At 54.7% G+C, this 23,817-nt stretch overlaps 5 protein-coding genes across 5 annotated transcripts; 2 read left to right on the forward strand and 3 right to left on the reverse strand.

Moving 5' to 3' along the window:
• Window positions 1–7,741: 7,741 nt before the first annotated feature.
• N0V96_006746 (uncharacterized protein) lies at window positions 7,742–8,760 on the forward strand (the record flags this gene model as incomplete). The annotated part of the gene is made up of 2 exons (XM_053196305.1): window positions 7,742–7,971; window positions 8,055–8,760. 2 exons carry the CDS (start codon window positions 7,742–7,744, stop codon window positions 8,758–8,760), a joined length of 936 nt encoding a protein of 311 aa, XP_053046168.1.
• A 972-nt stretch (window positions 8,761–9,732) lies between these two features.
• TRM9 (tRNA methyltransferase, has a role in tRNA modification) lies at window positions 9,733–10,813 on the reverse strand (the record flags this gene model as incomplete). The annotated part of the gene is made up of 2 exons (XM_065757813.1): window positions 9,733–10,718; window positions 10,768–10,813. The coding sequence occupies 2 exons, from the start codon at window positions 10,811–10,813 to the stop codon at window positions 9,733–9,735; spliced, it is 1,032 nt and encodes a 343-aa protein (XP_065613730.1).
• Window positions 10,814–13,866: 3,053 nt separating this feature from the next.
• Window positions 13,867–15,122, reverse strand: XYD1 (D-xylose 1-dehydrogenase (NADP(+)); the record flags this gene model as incomplete). Its single annotated transcript, XM_053196307.1, has 2 exons — window positions 13,867–14,999; window positions 15,068–15,122. The coding sequence occupies 2 exons, from the start codon at window positions 15,120–15,122 to the stop codon at window positions 13,867–13,869; spliced, it is 1,188 nt and encodes a 395-aa protein (XP_053046170.1).
• Window positions 15,123–16,745: 1,623 nt separating this feature from the next.
• Window positions 16,746–17,678, forward strand: N0V96_006749 (uncharacterized protein; the record flags this gene model as incomplete). The annotated part of the gene is made up of 1 exon (XM_053196308.2): window positions 16,746–17,678. One exon carries the CDS (start codon window positions 16,746–16,748, stop codon window positions 17,676–17,678), a length of 933 nt encoding a protein of 310 aa, XP_053046171.2.
• A 435-nt stretch (window positions 17,679–18,113) lies between these two features.
• N0V96_006750 (uncharacterized protein) lies at window positions 18,114–20,662 on the reverse strand (the record flags this gene model as incomplete). Its single annotated transcript, XM_053196309.2, has 5 exons — window positions 18,114–18,201; window positions 18,258–19,102; window positions 19,161–19,342; window positions 19,395–20,478; window positions 20,558–20,662. 5 exons carry the CDS (start codon window positions 20,660–20,662, stop codon window positions 18,114–18,116), a joined length of 2,304 nt encoding a protein of 767 aa, XP_053046172.2.
• Between the last annotated feature and the right edge of the window lie 3,155 nt (window positions 20,663–23,817).

Here is a 23,817-nt window from a genome sequence, read left to right on the forward strand (position 1 = left end):
GACAACGCAAACGGATAAGATGAAACATCCATAATCATGTTCGTTGCAGAATCATGATAACCCACACACACCTGCCCGCGCACATACACACAACCATCTCAGGTTCAATCTGGTTAGTCAGAGCGGGCATGGGACACTTGCTCGCACGCAGCCGATGACAGCCCTCGGCAGAGAGAGCCTTCGACTCGGGATGGACAACCCCATTGACACACACACACACAAAGCGCTTTCTTTTCGAGAACAATCCTTGACCTCCCTGGTGAAGGTGAGATTCGTTTTTCATGTCCATGCGCTCTGGTCACAAATCAAAATTTCCGCGTCCGAACTCGACCAGACTGCATTGCAATCATCATTATCATCACGTTTTATTACTCTCAATGAGACTATTGAAAACCATTGCCAGGAAGAAGGAACGACGGAATAAAAGCACATCAAGTCAATTTCCTTCAATCCGCTTGTCATCAGCATCGTTTTCCAGGAGCTTGACAACTGGAGTCTGACGGCATTGACAACCGCTGGCCAAGGACGATGTTGAGCGTTTGAACCGTCACGGACAAACCACCTCCACTACGCGCTAAATCTATCCTTGCTACCCGATCCGCCAGTGGGCTGCCGCTATGTCCAAGAAAGATCCGGTTCTGCAATGCTGGCTGCCGTTCACCGCCACGTTGGGTTTTGTTTGTGTCACCGACAATTTGGTGCTCAGGTCGAATCCTTTTCGAGGCGGTAGGAATCATCTGCTGCAAGAAGACAAGGAAACATTGAGTAACTTCGTTCTGACCGCAAGCCCAACGACGACAGCTGGGCGAAGGATGGTAGGGATAGAAGGAGTGCACATATCACAAGAGCAGCTTTCTGCCCCAGCACAGCCTGAGCTTCACCAAACACTCACAACCCAACGCTGGACAATGGGCTACCCCGTCCACCTTTCGTGCGGGATATGCCCATCCATCTGTTCCTCTTCGCAGATCGCTTCATGACGTCGGTATCAGTCATGGTGCGGGAACAACCAGAAAGGCAGCTCCGGGACAGGGATCTCCACAGGCGCATAGCCAGCGCAGCACCTCTGACTATATCACGCTCTGCTAAGTAGGCCGGAAGACGTACCGACTACGAAGATGGAAGTCCCCTCGCCCGTTGTCACCCTTGCCCTTGTTTCCAATCTATTGCCGGGCCACCATGGGGGCTAGGGAGTACGATGTGCCTGCCGTGCCAGGTATCTGTGGCATGTCTCGCCTTTTGTGATGGGATGAGAACCCGCAAGGCTGGGTTCCCCCCGAGACGACCTCCTGCTAAGCAAAGCCACGATGCAAGGCCAGCAAACGAATGAGAATTTTTTTGAAAGGGGGGCAGCGAGAGTGTTTCCCAATTAAAGTCCAATGACAGTCAGTATCCCTTTTGGACGTCAGCCCCGGGATGGAATGCAACCCCAGCCAAAAGGTGCCTGGTAGGCTGGTGGGCGGCAACTAATTACGTCGAGGGCCATTTAATAGGCTCTCGAGTCTCAGTGCCACCAGGGCGGGAATCGACGTACATGAGCTTCAGCTCACTTGACTTGCTTAGTCGTGAGAGGACGACGACAACGGCGGCGGCGGCTGTGCAACATTCACGCACGCGTACGGCCGACAGAGCAGTTAACATAATTCCAACAATACGCGCCGCAAGCCATCGTTGATCAGACAGATATACAATAGCGTTGTTGCGCGCGAGTTGTTGACCTCTGCTACCCTTCTCCACGATCTCGGGTTCGGTTACATTGTTTAGTGAGCAAACGCAGCAATAAACGATGACACGTGCGTAAAACAGCACCGTTTTCTTCCCATGCTGCTGTTGGCGTTCGGACAACGACATGACAAACGTGCCGAGCGGGTGTCGGGCCATTCTCACCACTTGTCCTTTTCCTATGCGGAAGGGTTTGGTTATCATCAATTTCCATGGTTCCCTTGTTACGCATGCCATGTAGAGCCCTGGTCCTTGATGGAGAGAATCTGGGCGCGGAGCTGGATAGCTGGCCGAGGCCCCCGGCCGGCACACCAAGCCGCCAGCCGCATGTATGTCATCTACCGAACGATACGTAAGGGCCACAGCGGAGGTCAAGGGCAATCCAACGTCAATGGTATCGATCGGTCTCCTTGGACTTGCTCACCGCGAGCTGCGAATATCGCAATATTGCTGCTGAGAAAGGGCAAGGTGCGCTATCGCACCCGAGTCAAGAAAACGCAAACTACAATGCCAGATGTAGGCGGCGGTGAGCAGTTCTGTTGGTTCGTTGTGCTACGTAAGATATAGCTTGTAGACGGTGTGCCTTGGTACATTGATAGTTGGCGACGGTGCTGGTGTCTGCTATGTTAGACTACCTTAGGATGAAAGGGCAACCCGAATCATCCTCAGGGCAGCCCTCCACACCCAATTACCAGCTGACCGACACGTATTCAAGTACTTTTTTGACTATTTCTCGGGCAGATTGGGTGCCAGCAATCTACTTTGGGCACGAGACTAAGTCCTAACGTAGGTAGGCATCCAAAGTTAGCGTGTTAGTTTTAGGTGGCCAGATTGCATAAAGCAAAGACGGGTATACAGCGCTGAAAAGCCTCAAGTTAGTCAAACTTTGTACCTGACCTGGGCAGGTGGTATCGGCAGACCGCACTTGGAAGAAAGAAGACATTAGGGCGCTGACGGGAGTTGTTCGTTGCGCGGCGGAACTAAGGCAATGTAGATGCCTCCCCACGTTGGAACTTAGGGTGCCCATTGCACGGACGGCCCTTTGCCAGTCTCGTACGGTACCTCGTCCCAAGGCTAGACTAAGGTTGCAAAGAAATTCCCCTAGCGCGATTGCCTTACCAGGCCGTCGTCAGCAATGGAACGCCCGGAAGAAGCAGAGAACTGCGGCCCCTGGGTTGCGAAATGCGAAATGAGAAAAGGAGCATCCAGAGCTCTACGGAGTATCATTGTCTAGCACAGTGACTACCGTACCTCGGTGCCCTGCATAGAAGCAAGAAACATATCCCAGGTACGTACTGATGAAGTAGATGGGTACCTCGGAGACTAGAGAAAACAGTAAGGGCGAGTAAGTTAAGGTTACAAGCCGGCCAACTCTCCCAGGTACCCTAAGCAGATCTGGCTGTACGGCAGGCAGCGAATCGAGAGTAGCTACCTTGCCTTGCCTTGCCTTATCTGCTGTGTTAGTTCGAATAGGGAAAGAAAGACGAATAAGAAAAGGAATAACTCGATAGAAAATCGGAAAGAGGGAAGGAGAGCGAGGAATCCGTACCTCAGGCATACCTTACTTTGTCTCGACGTCAACAACTTACTCTCGTTATGGTACCTTAATCTCAGTCTCAATGCTTCCCGTCATCCAAGGGCGACTAACCTTACGTCTCCCCATCTCGAAAGCACGCACAGCAGTCTACACGTTGGATGCCGTTCCGATTTGCTCCACGTTTCTTCCCAAGAATACTCAATCAATCTCTGTACAACGGCGCCATCTCTTCTCGTACGCAGTCTAATGTCCCCGAACGGAGTCAATGTTTACTTCTTTGCCTTTCCTGCTGGCCATTAGTTGCTCCTCTATGTACCGCCCCGTCGTCATGTCAGGCACCGATGCCGTGGACACTGTTCCAGCTACAACACCGGACTGCCGAGACCCCTGGAAGGCAGCAAACAAGCTACGAGCAGCCCAACCAAGCCATGTGTGGCTTGACTAGACGCTAACGACGACGTCGTGGTTGCCTCATTGCCGTGGAGGGTGGACAACACCGATGGCGCTGGTGCGGCAAGAAAGAAAAAAAAGAACTACTGCCACTACTACGACTACTACTTCTACAACCACCACGGCACACAATGATGGCCAAGCATACGACTGCGACGACCAAAAGAGGGCTGCTTGAAAGCCGCTAGCCAGCAAAGCAGCGAGCAAGCATGCCCCAAGTTGCATGGCGATCATGGTTCATGGCAACTGATGCAGCCAGACCACAAGCTCATACTTGGCCTGTCCGCCGCAGTGAAAACATTACCGCCCTGGTCCTGGAAGGCTTTGCTGGACGGACGCTGCACGCTGGGCTGCGCTGCATATCTGACCGCCAGTTCATCATCAGACCAAGGCAAGGGCCAAGCCGAGCACCACCAGCATCAGCACCAGCAACAGAACCAGCGAGGCAAGGCAAGGCAAGGCAAAGCACCACTTGACTAGACAGGAAGGGAGGCATTCCCAACACGAGACAAGACAGACTTTGTAAAGGCTGTTCCTGGCTCGCCCTCATGGATATGGCCATGGGACACTCGTAGCCGGGCATGAAGGGCATTGATCAAATGTTTCTCAGCACAACCTAGCCCCAGCCCATCTGCGGGTAGTCAACCGCCCTCGACGACTCGTTCGGCAGTGGCGCATTGTCACGGCCGCCGTTGGCTGTCCGGCCTCGTCAAGACAAGCCTCATCTTACATTCATTTTGTCGACCGCACAGACATTAGGCTTGCTGCAACTCTTCTTCGCTCTTGTTCTCCCGCTGCCGTTGCCGTTGCCGCTGCCAGATGCAGAGCACAGTACTGCGCTATACTGCCGACTCTTTATTTTCAGATTGCTCAGCTCATCAAACCGATCCGCGCCATCGACTTGTCAATTGCACTAGCACTAGCCGCGGAAGGGAGCCGCCCAAGACAGTACAAGACACACATGCAGCCTGCGTTTGCTTGCTCTCACAGACCCCCGTTGAACCCGTTAGGATCGGCGAACAGCATAAGCACAAGTTCAGCAAGTCGGAGATGCGCACAGGCAAAGGTGGAGGCTGTCCCCCCTTCCCCAAATCAGAGGAGACGGGACCAGGGTAAGCCACAGTTGAGAGCAGTTCCTTCAAGTGTGCCCGGCCAAGCATCGGAACCCTCGTTGTCCCTCTTCGGCCGACCCCCATCCCTCCCATCAGATAGATGGGTTCCTCCGCCGTTGTTGCAGTCTCCGATCCTCCAGACGCCTCTTAGTTTCTCGCCTGCTCGTTGCTCAACTATGCACGCCGTCATACTTTCGCGTTTGACTTCTACGCGTGCCGGAGTCGGGGGCCCAACCAACCATGGGGTCAACACTACGAGGCTAACCGCTGCCTCCGAAGTGTCTGTCATAAGTAGCGGTTTGCGAGGCCCTCCCCTTCAACAACATCTCTCTTCGCCAGCTGTCTGCCTAGGAGAGTCAGCCGGCACGAAGAGGATCCCATGAAGCGGGAGCCCATCTATTACAACCCACCAGCATGCGCATGTGCGAAGTCCACTCGACTCTTCATTGCATCAGCAACCGCAGGTTTCAAACATGGGGTCCACAGCACCCGTATGCGGTTTCGTGACAAACTGCTGCCCACCACATTCCGCCCTCTCCACGCTTGTCTTGCCCTAAACACACGCTCACTCTGTCGGGGACCCTAGTATTATGGGCCATGCACACTTGACGCCCTCTCGAATTTCCCGCCCTCTTCAACCAGATTCCCACCAGCCTCCAAGTCGAACCGATGCTCTACGAGTCTGGGAGGGAGCTGTGACCAGGTGTGGTCATCATACACGGACACGAACCAACCCTTATCCAAGCAATCCTTATGACCAGCGTTTCTTGGATCCCGCTCTTCGGAGAAGCTGTCATCCAGCTTGTTCCATTGACTCTGGCTTTGACACCGCATTAAACGCGCTGATCCAGACGTACCACGGGTTGCCCATGGCCTGCTCTACCCAAGTACCAGAGAAGCATCATGCATGAATTCGTGGCCATGCCATTTTAGCACCTAGCTTGGTAGCGGACATTCGACCCAGTACTTGGTATTCTATTGTATTCTCTCTCTCTCTCTCTCTCTCTTTTTTTTTCTCACCTTCTATCCTCTGCGCTCTCCTTATTACCACAACGACCCCTCATGACCGGAGCTGCAATCTAGGGTGTCGACATACGGGAGAACACCAGCCCCAGGCCAGACGCTAGACAGGGCATGTTGCAGAGGGGTGTGTCTTGAAAAGAAAGCATGGCAGCCACCTGGTGTCTGTGAGCGCGCTGCGGGAAGGGGGGCGTGTGTCTTTCAAACATGTGCCCACCCATGTCGGTTCCCAAACTATGCCTGGGTGAAAGTAGCCCTTCATGAGCCTTATTCGACAACCTCTACCGCATCGCATTCTTCAATGAGGGCAGGGCAATAGACGGACTGGCCCAGGCAAGGGACGGACGGCACCAACAAGATCCCATCATCTGCCACTGGTCATTCCCTACCTATATGCGAGCTTGACATATAACTTCTGCCCTATTACTACGTTCACTGCTCGCTGCCGGTTGCTGCTGCTCGCGCTGGTGTTGTTCTGCAAAAGGTAACCAGCCTATGCCCTTGCCAAACACACACATCCTCACACACCCTCTTCACACGCGCACACACGCACACTTCCCATCCGTACCCAAACCTCGTCTTTCTCGTCGTCTCTTCCTTCTCCACAGCCGCGGTGGCTCTCACACACACTCTCTTCTTCTTCTTGTTCGCTGCTGCTGCTGCTAGGCTCGTCACTGTCGTCCTGGGTCTCAACTTGTCTCTTCCCACGCCCATCCTTATACACACCCCTCCCTTGCTCGCACTCACTCTCCTCTCGTTTCTTCTTCGATGACTTTCCTCTCGTCAGTTTAAGAGTCTTTTGGGCCTGTCACTTTGTTAATCAGACCCCGGCTTCCGTCCCCCACTTCGTCCTCCACCTCTTCAACCCATCACCGTCCCTCAAACTACCACTTTCTCGGTCCATTTTAATTCTTTTCTCTTCCATTCACAAACTGCATCACCGCAAGTTCCCGACGTAGACTGGCTTGTACCTTGTTTCCTTGGCCTCTACCGACTTTCCGTAGGAGAACGATGACTCTGGTAAAGCTTCGCTTTCTGATGAAGACTTCTAGCAGCCTAGTTTGACCAACGTATACTTACGCCGCCGCCCTCTTTTTGCTGTCCGCCCGCCCGCCTGCTTGCGTCGACACCGAGCGAGCTCAATTTCCGATCATTGGTTGCCGGCTTCTCTAACTGGCCCAATCATGTTGATGACTTCCTCAAGACTGCCAGCTACGCCGCCATCTTGATCTAAAACCAGGTCCCTTTTTCCTTTTCAGATCTTTCCCCCCTTTTGCCTATCCACCAGGATTAAACGGAACGCCTTTCCCTCTTACCAACTTCGCGATCGACATCGTCCATTGTTAAGACACGGCAGAATCAGAGAACTTTGTTGCCCTCACCACTCCCAGCAACGGGGCCAGCGTCACCGATCTCTACCGCTCTCAACCTGTGATCCCACTCTAACCCACCTCTGCCATATTTCCCAACGAGTAGACAGACTGCCCTAAACTTGACGTTACCCGCGAAGCGAAGAGAACTTTCAACGAGCACCGAACAACCGTCCCCATTTCGAGACTGGTCGGGAAATCTCACCGACCTTCAACCTTTTAAAGTCTTCCAGAAACTGCCCTTCTTGGGTGGTGTCGAGCAAACCGAAAAGCTGGCGCGCGTCTATCGCGCCCATGACACAAGACCGTATCCAACCTACCTAGGCGGCCAAACCGTCACCGTGGATATCGCGTCTCTCCTGAAGGCTCCCGACTCAGATGAGTCCTCCACCGCTCCGCCTCAGCATACCCGATCTTCGTCAGACCCGTCCGCAACCGCAACCACGGCGGCCACAGCGCCTGTCAGCGGGCTACCTCCGTATGGCCCGCCTCCCGTAGCACCGGGCCTGGCTGTGAGCGGCAAGCGTGCCATGCCACCGCACGTAGCGGAGTCTCCGGCCAAGAAGCAGAGCAAGTGGTCGCCGGAGGAAGATGCCTTGATCATCGAACTTCGGGGGAGCGGAATGAAGTGGGAGGACATCTCAAAACGTCTACCGGGAAGAAGCGCCATCAGTTGTCGACTTCACTACCAAAACTACCTCGAGAGGCGGAGCGAGTGGGACGAGGAGCGCAAGAATAAGCTTGCACGGTTGTACGAGAGGTGAGATTTGATCACAATAGCATCGAAGCCACTCTCGATTTGCTCTCAGTCTTGTGGAGAATTAAACTGACATGCTAAATCAGGTTCAAACCGGAGATGTGGGCAAAGGTTGCGGAGGAGATGGCCGTTCCTTGGCGAGCCGCAGAGGCCATGCACTGGCAGCTTGGCGAAGCGGACATGGCTCGGCGTGCCGGCGTTGTGCCCTTTTCTTTGACAGCAGTCAACGTCGACCAGCCTGGCGGTGGCCACCGGCACTCCCCTTCTCGGGGCCACATGCACACCCAGTCCCAGCCTAGCCTGCCCCGGGACATTGGCGGACCTTCCCCTCGATACAGCCGACCACCACCGCCTGGTATATCACCGATTCCCGGTGGACGAGTCATCGCAGCCCGACGCGAGAGCGTTCCCGGCAGGCCGCTGATGGGACCGGACCCGAATGAGATGGCGGGCATGGGGCCGGGTGGCCCTGGTTTAGCACCGATCCAGGGACTTCCGCCAGGCCGAGGCGGGGGCATGCTTCCAGGAGTTGCCGAACTGACTACCGGTGTCAGCCCATATAGCACTCCAGCATACGCGATGGGCGGTATACCTACGGCAAGCCCCGTGCCCAGCGCGAGAGCTAGCCCGGGACCGCTGCTTCCAGCCCTCCACTACCCACCGCCTCACGAGCAAGCCGGTGCGAAGCGACGAGCCAGTCCAGGCACAGAGATGATGGGCTCAAGGGAAACGAGCCGACGACGGCACATGGATCCTCGCCAGGAGGAGATGGATCGGCGACGCGTGGCATGACTGCGAGGGCAGGGTGAAAGCGGTGATGGCGCGGCGAACTTTGGAGTTGGGAACAAAATTCTTTCTGAGGGGGGACGACACGAATCGCCTCCCCCCTCCTGATTTTTTCATGAGAGCATGGGAAACCTCCGAGGATTGTTTTTTTCGTCCAACGTGTGCGGAGGGCACGACACACGGCACGGGAACAGCATGTTGCATCGGGATTGGAGCAAGATTTTGTCTCATTTTTCTAACTTCTCATACACATAACATCGTTTACCACTCGAGGTTGACGCTATGTCTCTGAAAAAAAGCTTCCCTCGTGTCGGGTAACGGATCTTCTCACGGCCACGTTGTCTTCTTCGTGTCATTTTACTTTTTTCCCTAACTTTTAACCTTTTTTCTCTTCCTCATACTTCTCTCTCCAAACTTGCCCTTTGGTGGTCATTTCTCAGCCGGCGGTGTCGCGAAGAAAGGGAAAACAAAAAACAATATCTTTTGCCGTTGGGTTTTTACGGTACCCGGCAGGTTGGGGGAGGGACGGGGGCATCGGATCGGAATCATCATTTCACAGCCACAAAAAAATCACGAGGGGTGTTGTTGCTGGGTAGGCAAAGGTGTTTACTAAGAGTGGCGGGACGGAGAGAGAGAGAGAAAGAGGGGAGTATGTTTACGAGCGTGTGTTAGTTTCTTCTGTATGTATTGTTCCGGACAGTTGTGTGAGAGACGGGAGGGAGACATGGAGAGAGAAGGAGAGTGAGAATGAGAGAGAGAGAGAGAGAGAGAGAGAGACCGAGTGTGGTGGAAGCGGCGAAGAGTAAACGAAACACGTCACTTGACGAAGAGATGGATTATGGTCATGATAGAATTTCAAGGTCTCTAGATCACTTTTTTGTTTTGGACTTGCCTGCTATTGTTGCCGTTGACACATATGGTCACCTCTGTCGATCTTCCATCTCTTTGCGTCCTTTAATCGTCTGTCCAGATTGCATCTCATGAGTCCCGACAAAAAATGGCCCACCAGTTATCCTTCTCATAACCACTCTCAAGCACCCTACCCCCGACCTCCACAACGTCCTCCTCGAGCTCGCCCTCGCGGTAGAGGTGGTAATACCTCTGGAACGTCTCATCCCTGGCGGGTTCGGCCGCTTTCTCCTTCTCTTGCTCCTTCTCTTGCCACTTGCCTTCGGGCTTCTTCTCCTTCTCCTTCTCCTTCTTCCCCTTTGTCACCCACGACACGAGCTGATCCTGCGCCGCGCCGGCGTCCCACCCGCGCCGGCTGTTGCCTTGCTCCAGGGCCCAGACCATGACGAGCACTTTGCCCCCTTGCTCCGTGGCGGTGCCGGGCCGCACGGCGGAGAGGAGAGCCGCGACGGCGGCGCGGCGGCGTTCGCGGGTGGACATGTGGTGGATTACGGCGATGGAGATGGCGAAATCAAAGGCGGAGGTGCGGTAGGGGAGAGCTAGGGAGTCTGCTACGAGGACCTGGTTCTTTGGTGGTGGTGGTGGTGGTGGTGCTACCGGCGGCGCGGTGCTTTCCGAGATCGAGGCGTCTGTGGCAGTTGCCTTCTTGTTGCCGCCCTTGGTCTTCTTCTTCTTGGGGGCGGCAGCGGCATCAAAGTGCGGCGGCTGGTAACTCCTCGCCAGCGAGACGAGGTTCGCGCTCCGGTCCGAGGCGACGATGAAGAGGTCGGGGTTGACGCCAATGTATTTCCCATTACCGCAGCCCGCGTCGAGGCCGACGGATCCCGGGGTAAGGGAGAGCAGGAAGGAGGCGACGAGGGGCCAGGGCTTGTAGCGGGTTGAGGAAAAGTGCGGGGCGATGGCCTCGTAGACTGTGTGGACGTGGCGGGACTCGTAGGCTGCGGCGGTGTCGTTGTCCTCGTCTTCTGCTGGAGGCGGGGTAACTGGTGTTGGGTCCTCTGAGGTCTCTTGGGGTAAGCTGCTGGTGGTGGTGGTGTCTTTGGTGTTGCTGGGTGCTGAGGCGGAGGGAGGGACAGGGACCGGTGAACGGGGATCGGCGGGCACGGCCGGGTGGCCGGGGCCGGGTTGGGGAGCCGGATGAGGCGGTCATTGTTGTTGGTGCCGGAAGGGGTGTGTGAGAGAGAGAGAGAGAGAGAGATGCGTGCGTGTGTATGTGTGGCGCGTTGACTTGGTCTTCACACCGTAGGGCAGCTTATTTCCTATCCTGGAGCTTTAGGACCCTTACTACCTAGTCAAGCCCTGCAAAGAACGGCTCTTTCTCACCCCCCTGCTTTTGGTCCTGTTATATCCGTACAAAGCAAAGAGAGGAAGGAGTTTCGGTCGATCAGGGGTGTTCTTGCGAGTGCGAGACGGGGGGAAAAGAGTGCAAGGGGGCGAAGAAGACTTTCGGAAGAAGGGGGAGGGGGAGAAAAGTCGGTAACCAGGGCCCTGGTCTACGGTCCCGTTAAGGTTTTGGGATGTCCCGAGTTAAAGATAGCGCCCGCTGAAGCGCGTTCGCGCGCCAAGACACAACGCAGCCTTCTTTTTGTTCTGGCCGGATATTGTCTGTGTGTTTCCGTTGCGCTTGCGGCCTTTTGTGATGGGCGGCGCGCGCGTACTCCGTATGGTGTTTGGGAAATTAGTCACACCAGCCACTGCAGGAAAGGAAAAAAACTGGGATTGGGATTGAAGGATGGATTGTCGGATGAGGCTCGTGCCCTGCAGATATTGGGAGGCGTCTGCGGTGTCCGTATACGTGGGTGTAAAAGGGTGTGTGGCTACAACAGAACAAAGGTAAACGAAGGGGGACGTTGGGGATTTGTGAGCCACCGACGGGAAGATGACGATTTGTGACAATGAGCGGGGTGGGAGGAAATGTCCCATTGTCTGAGCGTTTGCATCTGGGCGTGTGGCATCCGGTCGGTGTGCACTCCACTGATTTTTCTCGGCTCGGTGAGCCGGTGAGTCGGTGTGCAGCGGCTCTTTTATTTTTTTGCTTCTTTTCTTCAATTTCGTGGGTGTGTGGGGGTGAAGCTCAAAGAGGGAAATGTCTTTGGGGGAAAGAGGGAGGCGGGGGCCCGCTCCGGCTCGGCGTACACCGAGTCCGGTAGCTCCGGGCTGGGGGGGGACACAGAACCGGGGCCTTGCACGCCGGTCGCCTTTACGGAGAACATTCAATAGAGACAGCTGAGCCGACAAGGATTTCAGGAGGATTGAGGACCACCTGGTCTTGGTCTTAACCGTATGCAGGCACCGTAACCTCAATTCTCTACAATGGCCAACTACCGCGGCCGCGGCCGCCGACTGGGCCGCAGAGAGCGGGTGGTAGTGGGTGGGCCACGGTCATCGTGGACGGATCATGTTTAGGCTGCAGGCTGCAATTGCATGAACACCCATGAGACTGGCCATGGCTGACCGGCATACACAAGACAAAGCTCTACTGCTACTTGAGGTACACCATGTAGCTTTCCGTCGAGAAAATTTTAAAAGAAAAAAAAATCGAGATGAAGCGATTGTGCGAGACTCGAGTATGTAGCGGAATAAGTCTCGATGTCCCTTTCTCTCAGAATCGTTACGGCCACGGTTACCTGCAGGCTGCGGCGCGGCACGGGTGTTAAGCGCTGGACTCGAACGGGGATTCGTCCCGGGATTGCAGATTTGGGGGCTTGTCCCGGATCGGTCTACTCCGGATGAGTACAAGCCGCTGCTCACGAACTACTTTCGAAACGAACGGCAAAGTCCCTGAAACCAGATTCCTGTCGTTCGTTGATGATTTTATGTTACATCCGTAACGTGCGAACCGATCATGTTCGATCCATGGTGTTTGCTGCCCGTAATAGCATTACAAAGTAATGAACAGGAGGGTGAAACCGAAAATAGGGGAGTGTGCAGAGTAGTTGAGTGGTCTTGGGCTCTCCTCAGCAGAAGAGGAGCAAACAGATTGAATGCCAGGGAGGTATCCGTATGAAAAAAGGCCAGACAGTTACATTCCAGACCGGGGCCTCAAACGCATTTGGAATTTTCCAAAGACTCGGTACGAACGGATGGGGGGGGACTCATCCTCGAGTGATTTCTTGCGTGATTGTCGTCAGGGATCCTGAGCCGTTCCCACTCGGCTCGGATTGCCTGCGAAGGGGAGATTTCGACAGTAACTGCTATTTCTAGTTTTTTCCAACAAGGTATCATGCCCCAGTTGCACTTGAGGGAAGGCAGGGGAAAACAAATTAGGAAGACATACCGCCAATGTTTGCTAGATAGTATGCGCGCCACGGGTCTCTGCTTGCTTTAGGACGCTTCAGTTGATACTGACTACAACCTTACGTGCGAACCTGCTCCCGCGCGGCGTTGGAAGCTCAGTTTGAGCTCATCGGCCCCTATTCATAAGGCTAGTGTTGGTGATGTCAGAGTCAGGTAGTACCGCTCGGTGCCCCTGCGCCCTTGAGGATTTTAATCTCCGATCCGGCAGGGAAAGACATTCAAGGGTCAAGAGTGAAGAAGGGGAGGGGGGGCGTTGCTGCAGCACCCAGTTATTCTACCTCTCCGTTCGACCATTTGTGCAAGTTTGCTTTGCTGCGTTGCATGTCTTTGATCATTCTTCTTGAGCGTATCAATCTGTGGCTGGTGATGGTGCCTTGTGCCTTGCGGAGATGTTCCTAGCTTTTAACTTTTTTTTCCTCCGTGGCCACGTGTGGGAATTGGAGATTGCGTGTGACAAGAGGGATGATGATCACACTCGTGTCTGATAGACACGTCCATCGCAGGTGGAGCCCCTGATGATGATGATGTTTGCCCGCTGGAGAGAGACATGTTCATTGCCGCGTGGTATTTAGCTTTTTGGTGCCTGGTTCACGATTGAACAGGGAGGTAATGAAGAAGGAATGCGTGTGGCTGGGGGTGAGAGTAGAGCAGGTACAACAAGGGAAGAACAGATGCTGTCACCAGTGGAGGTTAACGCCACATAATTGTAGCTTCAAGAGATAAATCGAGAGACATTGACGTACGGCGGTCGCTGACCGGTAAAAAGGCTTATTTTTATTAGACTTCAGCTACGGCGCCCCGGGCCTCCCGAAAGCGGGGCCGCCCCTTTGATCCAAAATGTCTTTATTATCTATCCGTACAACCGGACTTTTACAACACCGTGTTTTCAACCGTCGCAACTTCATATCAAGCATTGCCCAGGTTCAATGGGCTCTGGGCATCGAACTTGTGGGTGGTGATGAGCTCAGGGTACTGGATACCACCCTGCTTGATGACGCTGTCCATTGTCTCCATAATAACGAGAGACTCCGACAATGGCAACGTTGCGCTCTCCGTCTTTCCATCGCGCAGGCATCGCGCACACTCATCAGCCTCCCAGAACATACCGTGACCCCAATCGCGTTCCTTGTCCTTGGGGATCGGACAGTCGACAACCTCGACCTCTTCGACGCCCTTCTTGACGACCTTGTACGACGTCGGCCGGTAGGCCGGGTGTGAGACCTGAATCTCGCCCTTGGAACCCTGAATGCGGATCGCGGGTGCCGTCTCGCCCTTGTGACCGTCGGGTGCCGTGTCGACGCGCAGCGAGGTGGTGGCGATGCCGGTCATCTGGTGCTTGGGGAAGTTGAGGACCATGGTGGTGGACTCGTCCGCACCGGTGACGGGGTACTTTTGCACTGAGGCCAGTACCTCGGGGCTCTCCTTGTCGGCCTCGGCCTCTGGCTGCAGGTGGTACAGCGTCTGGAAGATCCAAGTCAGGGAGTAGATGCCCAGGTCGAGCAGGGCACCGCCAGCGAGCTCGGGGTTGACCATGCGGTGGGCGTCAGGGAAGGACAGCTTGCCAGAGGCATCTTCGGCGTTGCTGTTGAAGGATAGGTCCGAGGTGGCGCGGTAGACCTTACCGATGGCACCAGAGGAGATGAGCTCGCGGATCTTGATGCTGAGGGGGAAGTAGCGAGTCCAGACAGCCTCCATGAAGAAGAGCTTCTTGGCGCGGGCTGTCTCGACGAGGACACGGGTCTGCTCGGCGGTGACGGTCAGGGCCTTTTCGCAGAGGACGTTCTTGCCGGCGTCGAGGGCGAGCATGGCGTTCTGGAAATGGTGTGAGTGCGGAGTGGCGACGTAGATGATGTCGACGGCAGGGTCGCGGACGAGCTCGGCGTAGGAGCCGTAGACTGTTGTGTCGGTGGGGGCGTCAATCTTCTTGACAAAGGCGCGAGCCTTTTCGGCGTCGCGAGAGGAGGAGACGGCGGCGATGCGGTGGGCGACGTCAGTCACCTCGCGCGAGGCCGGGTTGGTCAGGAGATCCTTGCAAAAGGCTAGAAAGACGGCATTGTTAGTTATATCTTGGTGATAGATGTTCTCGGTTCTATCGGTGGAAGCGTACTCTCGGCGATCCAGCCTGTGGCCATGATGCCCCAGTTGATAGTGTGAGGAGCCATTTTGGGATTTTGATGTGATTGATTACAGGGTGTGTTGCTTGGTTTGAGGTTCTGCTACCGAGAGTTGACAGAATCTCAGCACGGTAATCGAATGCCTGGGTATATAAGAAGATCGAGATTGAAGAAAAAAGAAGGAGGAAGAGCAGATGGGTCAACGAGGTGCGAATCGGCGAGGTTTCCTTTCCCTTTTCTATCCCGCGCGACCATCCCTACAACGCGGAGCGGACCCTCCACCCCCAAATTCTCGGAGGTAGTTGCTGCGGGGTACGAGAATAGCAAAAAGGGCAGGGGCCAATGGTCAAACATGAAAGCCACTCAAGCTAAATCAATCCAACATGCGACGAATCGTCGATGCAAATCGTAACCAAAGGGGCAATACGACACCACACCAGCACTTAGATCATAGAATTACATGGCTGATGAGGTTTTCTGATTGCACATGAGCTTCATTTACCGGAGCACACATTTGACACTGACGAACCAGCTTCAGGTCCAATGTGCTTGGCCCGTCAGCTAATCATGAATATCACCAGCCGAGGATTACAAACACATGCCGGAGCTCCAATGGTGACGGTAAGTGGCATAAACATCAGCAAAAGCCGCCAAATACTAGACGGGCCACCAAAGACGCGATTTGGTTTCCGTGCTCCCGTCCCCGTTCCTCGCCCCCCTTCCCCCGGGTAAATTGACTTTGGGGTTTGGTGTGAGAATGGGTCCTTTTTCACCGATACTCCGCGATGACACATGGACTCGCAAAGAGCTATCCGGGGTCAGTCAAGACCGATATCGTTACGCAAACTTCGTCCCTAAGGTGAGCCGATTCGACCTTACGGCCCCACCGACTTTTTCGACTCCTAAAGTTTCCTCTTTGGGCCAATTTGGAGATGAATGGAGCTGGGGGAAACTCTTCGTGTGGTGACTCTGACTGGCGACGGGATGGCGGGGTTCGCGTCTTTACCCCGCGGCGGAGCCCTCGTTTGCTTATCAGCGATAAGACGTCATAGACGATAAAGTGAGTACCTTACCTTAGGTTAGGTAGCGTACCTTCCAAAGGTTGTACACTGAGGTGCTGATGTGAAGCCATTCGGAATATACAGAAGCATTCAGATCCGCAGGCCTCAGGTTCTCCCCTCCCCTTGGGTCTATGGACTGATTCACCTCGGAAATTCTCAACAGCAATAAAGGGAAACTTGCTCAGAAGACAAAGCTATTTGTAAACCAATCCTGAGGTCAAATTTACCGGGCTGTAGTTTGTGGTTTCGAATCCCACAAGCGCCTTCTTCATTCTGTTTTTTGCCCTTCTCTTTCTTGCTTGATCTTTATATTCATTTGCAGGCTAATTTGTTATTGATTGAGACTAACACACAATCGATAATTGTTTCCCTCACCCATGTTACATATCGCTCTGGGCCTTTCCTGATCAACTACGAAGGTACCTGACCACCTCGCCTGCTAGGTACCTATCTGTGCACACGTTCTGCGACAACCTCCCTTCGCCAACATCTTCTCTCAACACCTCACCCTCCTTCCAGCCAAGGTGAACGTATCACACTCCCTATCATCTCCACGCAACACCTGAACCCCCCCTCCTCTACCTGTACACCAACAACATCCCATCCGAAAATGCCACAAACAATCGCCCCCATCCCCCGCCTAATCTACGGCACAGCCTGGAAGAAATCCCAAACCGCGCCCCTCGTCGCCTCCGCTCTCGCCGCAGGCTTCCGCGCCCTCGACACCGCCGCATCCCACCACTACTCGGAAGAAGGCGTCGGCGTCGGCCTCCGCCAATTCCCTCTCCCAGAGCCCCCCTCGCCCGCCGCCCACAGAATCACCCGCGCGGGTCTCTACATCCAGACCAAATTCTCCCCCGCGCCATCAGACCTGCCCATCCCGGAGCAAGTCCACAAGTCCATCGCCTCCTCCCTCCAGAACCTCGCCGTCGACAACAACCTCTTTGCGGCGTCGTCGTCACCTGCAGACTCTTCGGAAGGGCAGAAGAAGAAGGAAGGCGACGAGGACTTCTACCTAGACTGCGTCCTCCTCCACGCCCCCTATCCCTCCTACACAGACACCCTCCTCGCCTGGCGCGCCCTAGAAACCTATGTTCCTTCCCGCATCCGCACCCTCGGCATCTCCAACGTCGACCTGCCGGACCTCCAGCGTCTCTGCGACGAGGACGCCGTCGTCAAGCCCGTCGTCGTGCAGAACCGCCTGAACCCGGATGAAGGGTACAACACCCCCGTCCGCGTCTTTTGCCGCGAGAGGGGGATGAATTTCCAGTCGTTTTGGACGCTGACGGCAAATCCGAGGCTGGTGAGGAGTTCTTTCGTCAGGCAGGTTGCGAAGGGTGCGGGCGTGAGTGATGAGGTTGCGTTTTATGGGTTGGTGCTGGGGTTGGAGGGGGTTAGTGTGTTGGATGGGACTACGAACGAGGTGAGGATGAGGGAGGATCTTGAGGGCGTGGAGAAGGTGATGGCTTGGGCTGGTGGTGATGGTGGTGAGGTGTGGAGGGAGAGTTTGGCGGCGTTAAAAGCTGTGCTTGGTGAAGCCTGAGGCACGCTGGAAAGGGAAGACACCGATCATGAAGTATGGCATAGTGAAAAGTACCCAGCAGTAAGTTGGTCTATTCGAGCGGAAAAAGTCTTGGGACTCTGCAAACTACCATGAAACGCCAAGAATGCAGTCTGTCCTGGGTATTTCCTCAGTCCTTCTGCCAACCCTCTCTCGCCAGAGCCTTGAAATGGCTGTCTCGCAGAAAACACCGTCTCATTCCCCTTCTCTCTCTGTTTTGACCATCCCCAACCCTCATCCAGGAAATCGTCCTGGTAGAAACAAGACTCGCTGTGGTATCTTAAATCCCAATAAAGAAAAAGCACGAGCCCATATGGCTATCGTGTTGTTGTCGTCGTCTGCGGCCTCATCCTCGTATCCTATCAACCTCATCATTATGGGGGAGAAAAGCCTCTCTGCCCCCTCCATGCAATGTCATTAGTCGTCCGTATTGTATTCTTGGTCGTCTACCAAAACCACCACCGTCAAAGTTGCTGCGTAAGCCTCGCGAATAGCACAAGCCATGCTAGGCAGATGTTAGCAGAGTTTCTTTCAAAACATCAAGCTCCCCGGAAAGCTCACCATGTCTTGCGAATATCGGCAATCACAGCACTCAGTCCCCAGTGTGAACACCAGGCCCGTGCCAAGACCTCGTTGTCCCTCACTCCAAAGGCCTCCACGACCAAAACCTGCTCCTCGTCGACTTGATCCTGGCTGCTTGCCGTGTGTGGGCCTGCTGTCGAGCTTGTCCTCGAACTACGAGCACTTGGAGACTGACCATACAGCCCACCCCAATCCTTGATGTTCATGATCTCATCGGCCTTGATGGTCTGGAAGACGTAGTCGAAGAACAGTGGATGAGGTCCACCCGAACACGGCCAGGCCGAGATAAAGGACACATCGTACGTGAGGCGCATAGGCCAGGACACCCCGTCCACTGCAAATTGCACCGTTGCATCAAACACCTTCGGCGCTGGCGGAGGTTCCTGGAAACGGTCCGGGACAGCCTTGAAGCTGAGCAGCTCAATACGGACAGTATCAACAATGTCGTCTGCGTCGGGAGCCACGAGCTTGTATTCCTTGACCGGGAATACCTCGGCCGGGGGACCCAGAGGGTCAGATCGTTCGCTCATTGACTGTACGTCTTCGGGGGTCATGCGCTGCCGAGGACGCCGGGAGCGCACACGGGCGATTTGCGATCGGCCAAGATCGGCGGTCGGACGGGCTGGCCCGACCCAACCTGCCAACGATCGACAAGTCGGGGCAAGGACTTTTCCGACAATCGAAGCAGCAGTCCAGTAGGTGTAACTATTCCTATATTGAAACCCACAGTGAGGATGTAGGTGCGTCATCATGGCCAAGGAGTCGGTTGCCTTGTCGGGGTCAATGTCGATGAGGGTGTTCATGATTAGGAATGGAAACGTTGTCTTTGCTTGTTAGCAGGTGTGCGAGGAACACATTTAGTCACTGGTAAGCAGAACTTACGCCTGGCAGTACAATACCGCTAAAGAATGCCAATGCATCGGAGCTGATAATGTCGAGAGTTGCGTCCATGTCCCTTTGCTTCATTTTATCAAGAGTCTGGCCCAAGTTTGGCCACTTCATCATCTGAGCAAAGCGTCGTAGCATCTTGATTTGGCGTTTCTTCAGCCTGAAGCGTAGATTGACTGTCGGAAGTTAGATTTGGTGCAGGGGAAAGGGCATACGTGGACAGCTTACTATCTTCCACCGACTTCCCGTAACCCTCAACCCTTACATGTTCCCGCCAGCGTCTGGCAAGTGCAAGGTCCCACTGGATGGTGGGCGGTAGTTGGGGCAGTAGCTTCTCCTTGGCCCATTCTCCATGCAATCTCGAATTAATCCGTAGATCAAGTTCCATGCTGAGAACGAGTTGGTGGCAAAACTTGATATACTGCTGTTGGCTTCCGTGGCTCGGGTCGAAAATGAAGCGAGTGACAACTTGGTTCTTGGGGTTCGTAAAGTCGATCCAGTCCGGACGTGACAAGACCATGATCAGATCCGTAATCTGCTTGTCGAGTCCTTTGTGCGGACTCATCATCTTGTCGGGATCGCGGAGGAAGCGGCGATATAAGCTTTTATACATCCACTCTTCGTCATCGTCTTCCAACCCCGCCTCCAGCTCCTTCAGACGCTCAAAGATGCGATCCAAGCCGACCTCTCGTGCCGTCGCGCCCGAGTCTCTCAAGCCGATTGTTGGAGGTTTGATGCTGGCTAGACAAGCCCATTGGTTCAAGGTGATGGTCCCAGGCTGTTGGCCGTAAAGAAAGGCGAAGCTCGGCTGTTCCAAGGACTCCCATGGATATATCGCTGAACCGCCACCCTGCATACGGAGGGTCATCAGTTGGGTCATGTGGTCGTGCAAATTGACGACATCCGTTTCTTCGGCATCGTTACCGGCGGACGTGGTGTAGAGGGCGTAGTAATGGTCGGATGCATGGGGTACAGGACGCTTGTGGCCTTTGTGGGCCGGGGCGCCGCGGGAGACGAGTTCCATGGCATGGCCAAGGGTGAGCTCCTCTTGACTTGACATGCCGGAGGGCGGCCATTCTGTTAGTGGTCCCTGCTCGAGAATGATGCCGTTGGGATGCGCGCGACCCTTTCCTTTGGCTCTTGCGGGATCAGGCCTTCTAGGTCGTCTGCGCGAACGAGGGTGATCTGGGTGAAGATTTGGGTGGCCGTTGGGAGACTCGACTGTTCTCGAAGCCTTGGGCATGTCTGGTAATGACTTGCGTCTCCGCGGGACTACATCTCCATCGCTCGCCCTGCGCGATTCTGGATTTTCCTGCACCTCTTGTCAGTTACAAAGTCCCAAAATGGAGCGCGCGTGTCCATCACGGCGCAAAAGTTTTGGGTCGTCGAACCAGTCTCCCTTTCTTTGCCAGGCTCCTGTTGCGGAAAATGCTGCCCCAGAAGCTCTTCTTCTCGCTGCGGCCCTCTCGGTCTCTCTCCTCTTTAACGTCGGCCATGTCTCATTAACGAATTATGTGTGAGCGACCTCGAGGCCGTGTCATGCGCTCGAGGAAGTAATTGCAATGTGATAAACAAACAATGTTTGTTAGGTTGAATGAGGCCCGGGCGGGAATGAGCGCAAGTGAAGTCGTCAGTTTGCGTGGCTGCGCACCATGCGCGTCACGAGGAATGCGCCTGTCGCAGACAGCTTGAAGTGCTCAGCATCGGCTTAGTACCATGCAGGCGTAAAGATGTTGGTGGAGATGGATAGATTTCCTTTGCAATTAGAGCAGCGATTGAAGCATCCTTTTTTCCGAAGCGCGGCGATCTGGGGCGATTTATCAAGATCGGTATCCGTGGGAACAGGACGTCTTCGTCGGAGGTTTGGTCCAAGGTCTGTGTGGTGAACGTCTGTGAGGCAACCCGAAAGAGATCAGCGAAGCATCTCAAGTCGAGGTGCCGTAATAAGTCGAGGTGGGCGCAGCGCTATGCAGAGCTGGAAAATAGCCGTTGTGCCCCGTAAGGTAGCTTGTTGCTCACGGTCGTCTTCGCGGCGGTCCGCCCGCAAACCACAAATTATCGGGCAAGTCAAAGTTGGGAGCAAAAAGATGGTGGTTGTCCAGTCGTGGCGCTCACTGCAGGTCGAGGTGGTGGTTCACGTGTCGCAGAAGCATGAGATGACGGAGTGAGTCCGGGCGGCGGCGGGTCTCCTTTGGTTTTTGGGTTTCTGGGTTTCGGGGGCAGTGAGGAAAAGAGTGAATGAGTGGTGGAGGGTGAGTGTGAGTGTGAGAGGTGTGTGGTGCGTGGTGAGTGAGTGCTGTGCTGTGCTGTGCGGTAAAGTGGTGAGTGAGTGATGTGTATGAGAGTGAGCGAGCGGGCACCCGGGGACGGGAGGAACCAAAGTGAGTGGACGGGGCAGTACGGCACATTAACTGATGCGATGCAACGGAGCGGCGATGGACAACAGGACACGACAGCTGCGGCGTTTTTAGATCCAATGCCATTGAATTTTTCTTTCTTTTCTTTTCCAACGCAGGGCTGCAGCTGCTCCAGTTGCTGCGGACATGTCTCGCTAGTTTTCATCTCCTGCAGGTCGCTGGTTCCTTGCTTCACATTTCTCCTCCGTGATGGGATCTACTCAAGGTAATTACCAACCTGCCTTAGTATACATTCTATCGCCTTGCGAGGAGGTACCGCGGTGGGGGAGATGTCCGTCACTGGCCGGATGGATGGTCGCGGGTCTGCAAGCCTGGTCAGGAAAGGTCAAGTAAGGGTACCTACCTGGCTACCTTCTTCCCACTTTCAACTCACTAATACCGAACTGTGTATACGGAAAGGAAGGGACGGATAGATGTTCATGTAAGTGACATCTCGCTAGAAAATAACAACTAAGATGAAGGCAGGCAAGTGTCACGGATACCTTCCTTAGCTTCATCTTAGACGCGGGAGCAGAGGAACGTCAACGGTGCACACCACATGCTGCTTGCGGTCCTGCTTGCTGGGTTCTTAGTGAGCCACGCCAGTCAGTCAATACCTGACTACCTTATTACTTTTAGAACCAAGATCAGGTGGCTGTGGGAAAAGTCAACCGCGCAACCGCAAACGAGGTTCGTCGTGATAGGCCAAGCCGTCGCAGATGCCCGACAACGTAACAGCGAATGAGCCTGCACGTTTGTCGTCGAGGAAAGGGAAACCCAGTCTCCCTTGCCGGCATGCAAGAAATCCAAACCTGCCACGTCGTATGTCATCCCGCTCTCTCCACGCAATCTGACTCGCCTAGCACCAACTCCAGGGCCATGCGTCTGCCCGAGCTTCTTCGTCCTTCGTTTGCCTCGTTTTTTTGGGTGTGCTTGTTCCCAAATTTCCAACAACCGCTTCTTGCTATCCATGGTCAACTAGGTAGGCAGTACACGACATCCATCGAACAAACTGGACGCCCCTTCCGGATCCCGAATCCAACGAACCCCAATCCTAGCTTTGTCCAACTATTACCGCCAACAACAAACCACTTATCCCCCTCCACCGCCGGCACTAGAGCCCACGAACCCATCTTTTACCGCCCTCGTCCATGCACGTCAACGACCGCTTTTACCATCCGATGCCGTACCAAGAGTTCGACGCCCGTTGGACCACTTCTCGATCGAGATCGCGACCCTCGAGATGCTTGTTGCCCAGCCGCCCAATCAATCTGTTACGTCTCTGTACCGGAACTGGCTCCTGTCTCGAACGACCCAGGCTTTTTTCCAACAGAACCGTTCTCAGGGTCCGCCGCCTTCGTCCCGTGAGCGAGACATTTGCTCAGAGTCAACTCTTCTTCGAAAGGTTTTGCTTTATGTCGTGATACCCGGCTCCGAACCAGACTCCAGCAGACTCGGATGGCCGCCCACCGGACCTCGACGCTGCCGCCTCCAGAAACCAAAGTCCGACACTTCCGGCATCCACCCCGTTCGCCTTGCCATGGCGGCCCTGCGCCCTCTACCGCAGCATAGCAGAGAACTCTATTTTACGTCATCGACTGTTGGCCATGTACTGCCCACGGCTTCTTCGACATTAACATGCTGGCTGCTATATGCGCTGTGAATCTGACGTGGTCTAGCGAACCGACGATGTTACTCCCCGCCGTTCTCATCGGTGGACCAGTGGTCTGACATGTTCCTCAATCTAAAGGATCTTCCTGGTGTAACTCTGGATCTTGTGTTTCGACCTGTCGCCCAGATGGTGTGACAGCCGGGTCCGGGGTCTCTGGTATTCTGGAAGCCGTCTTTTCTGATTCCATATTAAAGGCCTTGTATAGACCTCCAAGTCGTCTGTCCACATGATGTTCGCTGCATCTCGACTCTCTCTCCCGCCGCGGCATATCTCGCTCAACCCTCTCATGTCCCCGATATAGTAAGTCCTCGGCACTCCGAACTCCGGCTAAGTAGCTCCGGCCTGGCGGTGGAGAAGGCAAGCAGTCTGATAAGCATGTATCTGCTTACAACTCATGGCTCACGTCCAAGTCCAGCACCCCAAAGGACCACAAGGTAGCCACGGAGATACGGAATCCCCCCTTCGAAACACGCTGTTGGACAGAGATCAGTCCAACCTTCTTGGCGCACTGAACTACGAGCCAGAGGTTATCTACAGAGTTCAACCTAAGCACTGGGCAGACTCTTAGACCCTGAACTTTCCT

This window comes from Colletotrichum fioriniae (genome assembly GCF_027942845.1).
Source record: "Colletotrichum fioriniae strain IMI 355084 chromosome Unknown scaffold_7, whole genome shotgun sequence".
NCBI lineage: Eukaryota > Fungi > Ascomycota > Sordariomycetes > Glomerellales > Glomerellaceae > Colletotrichum > Colletotrichum fioriniae.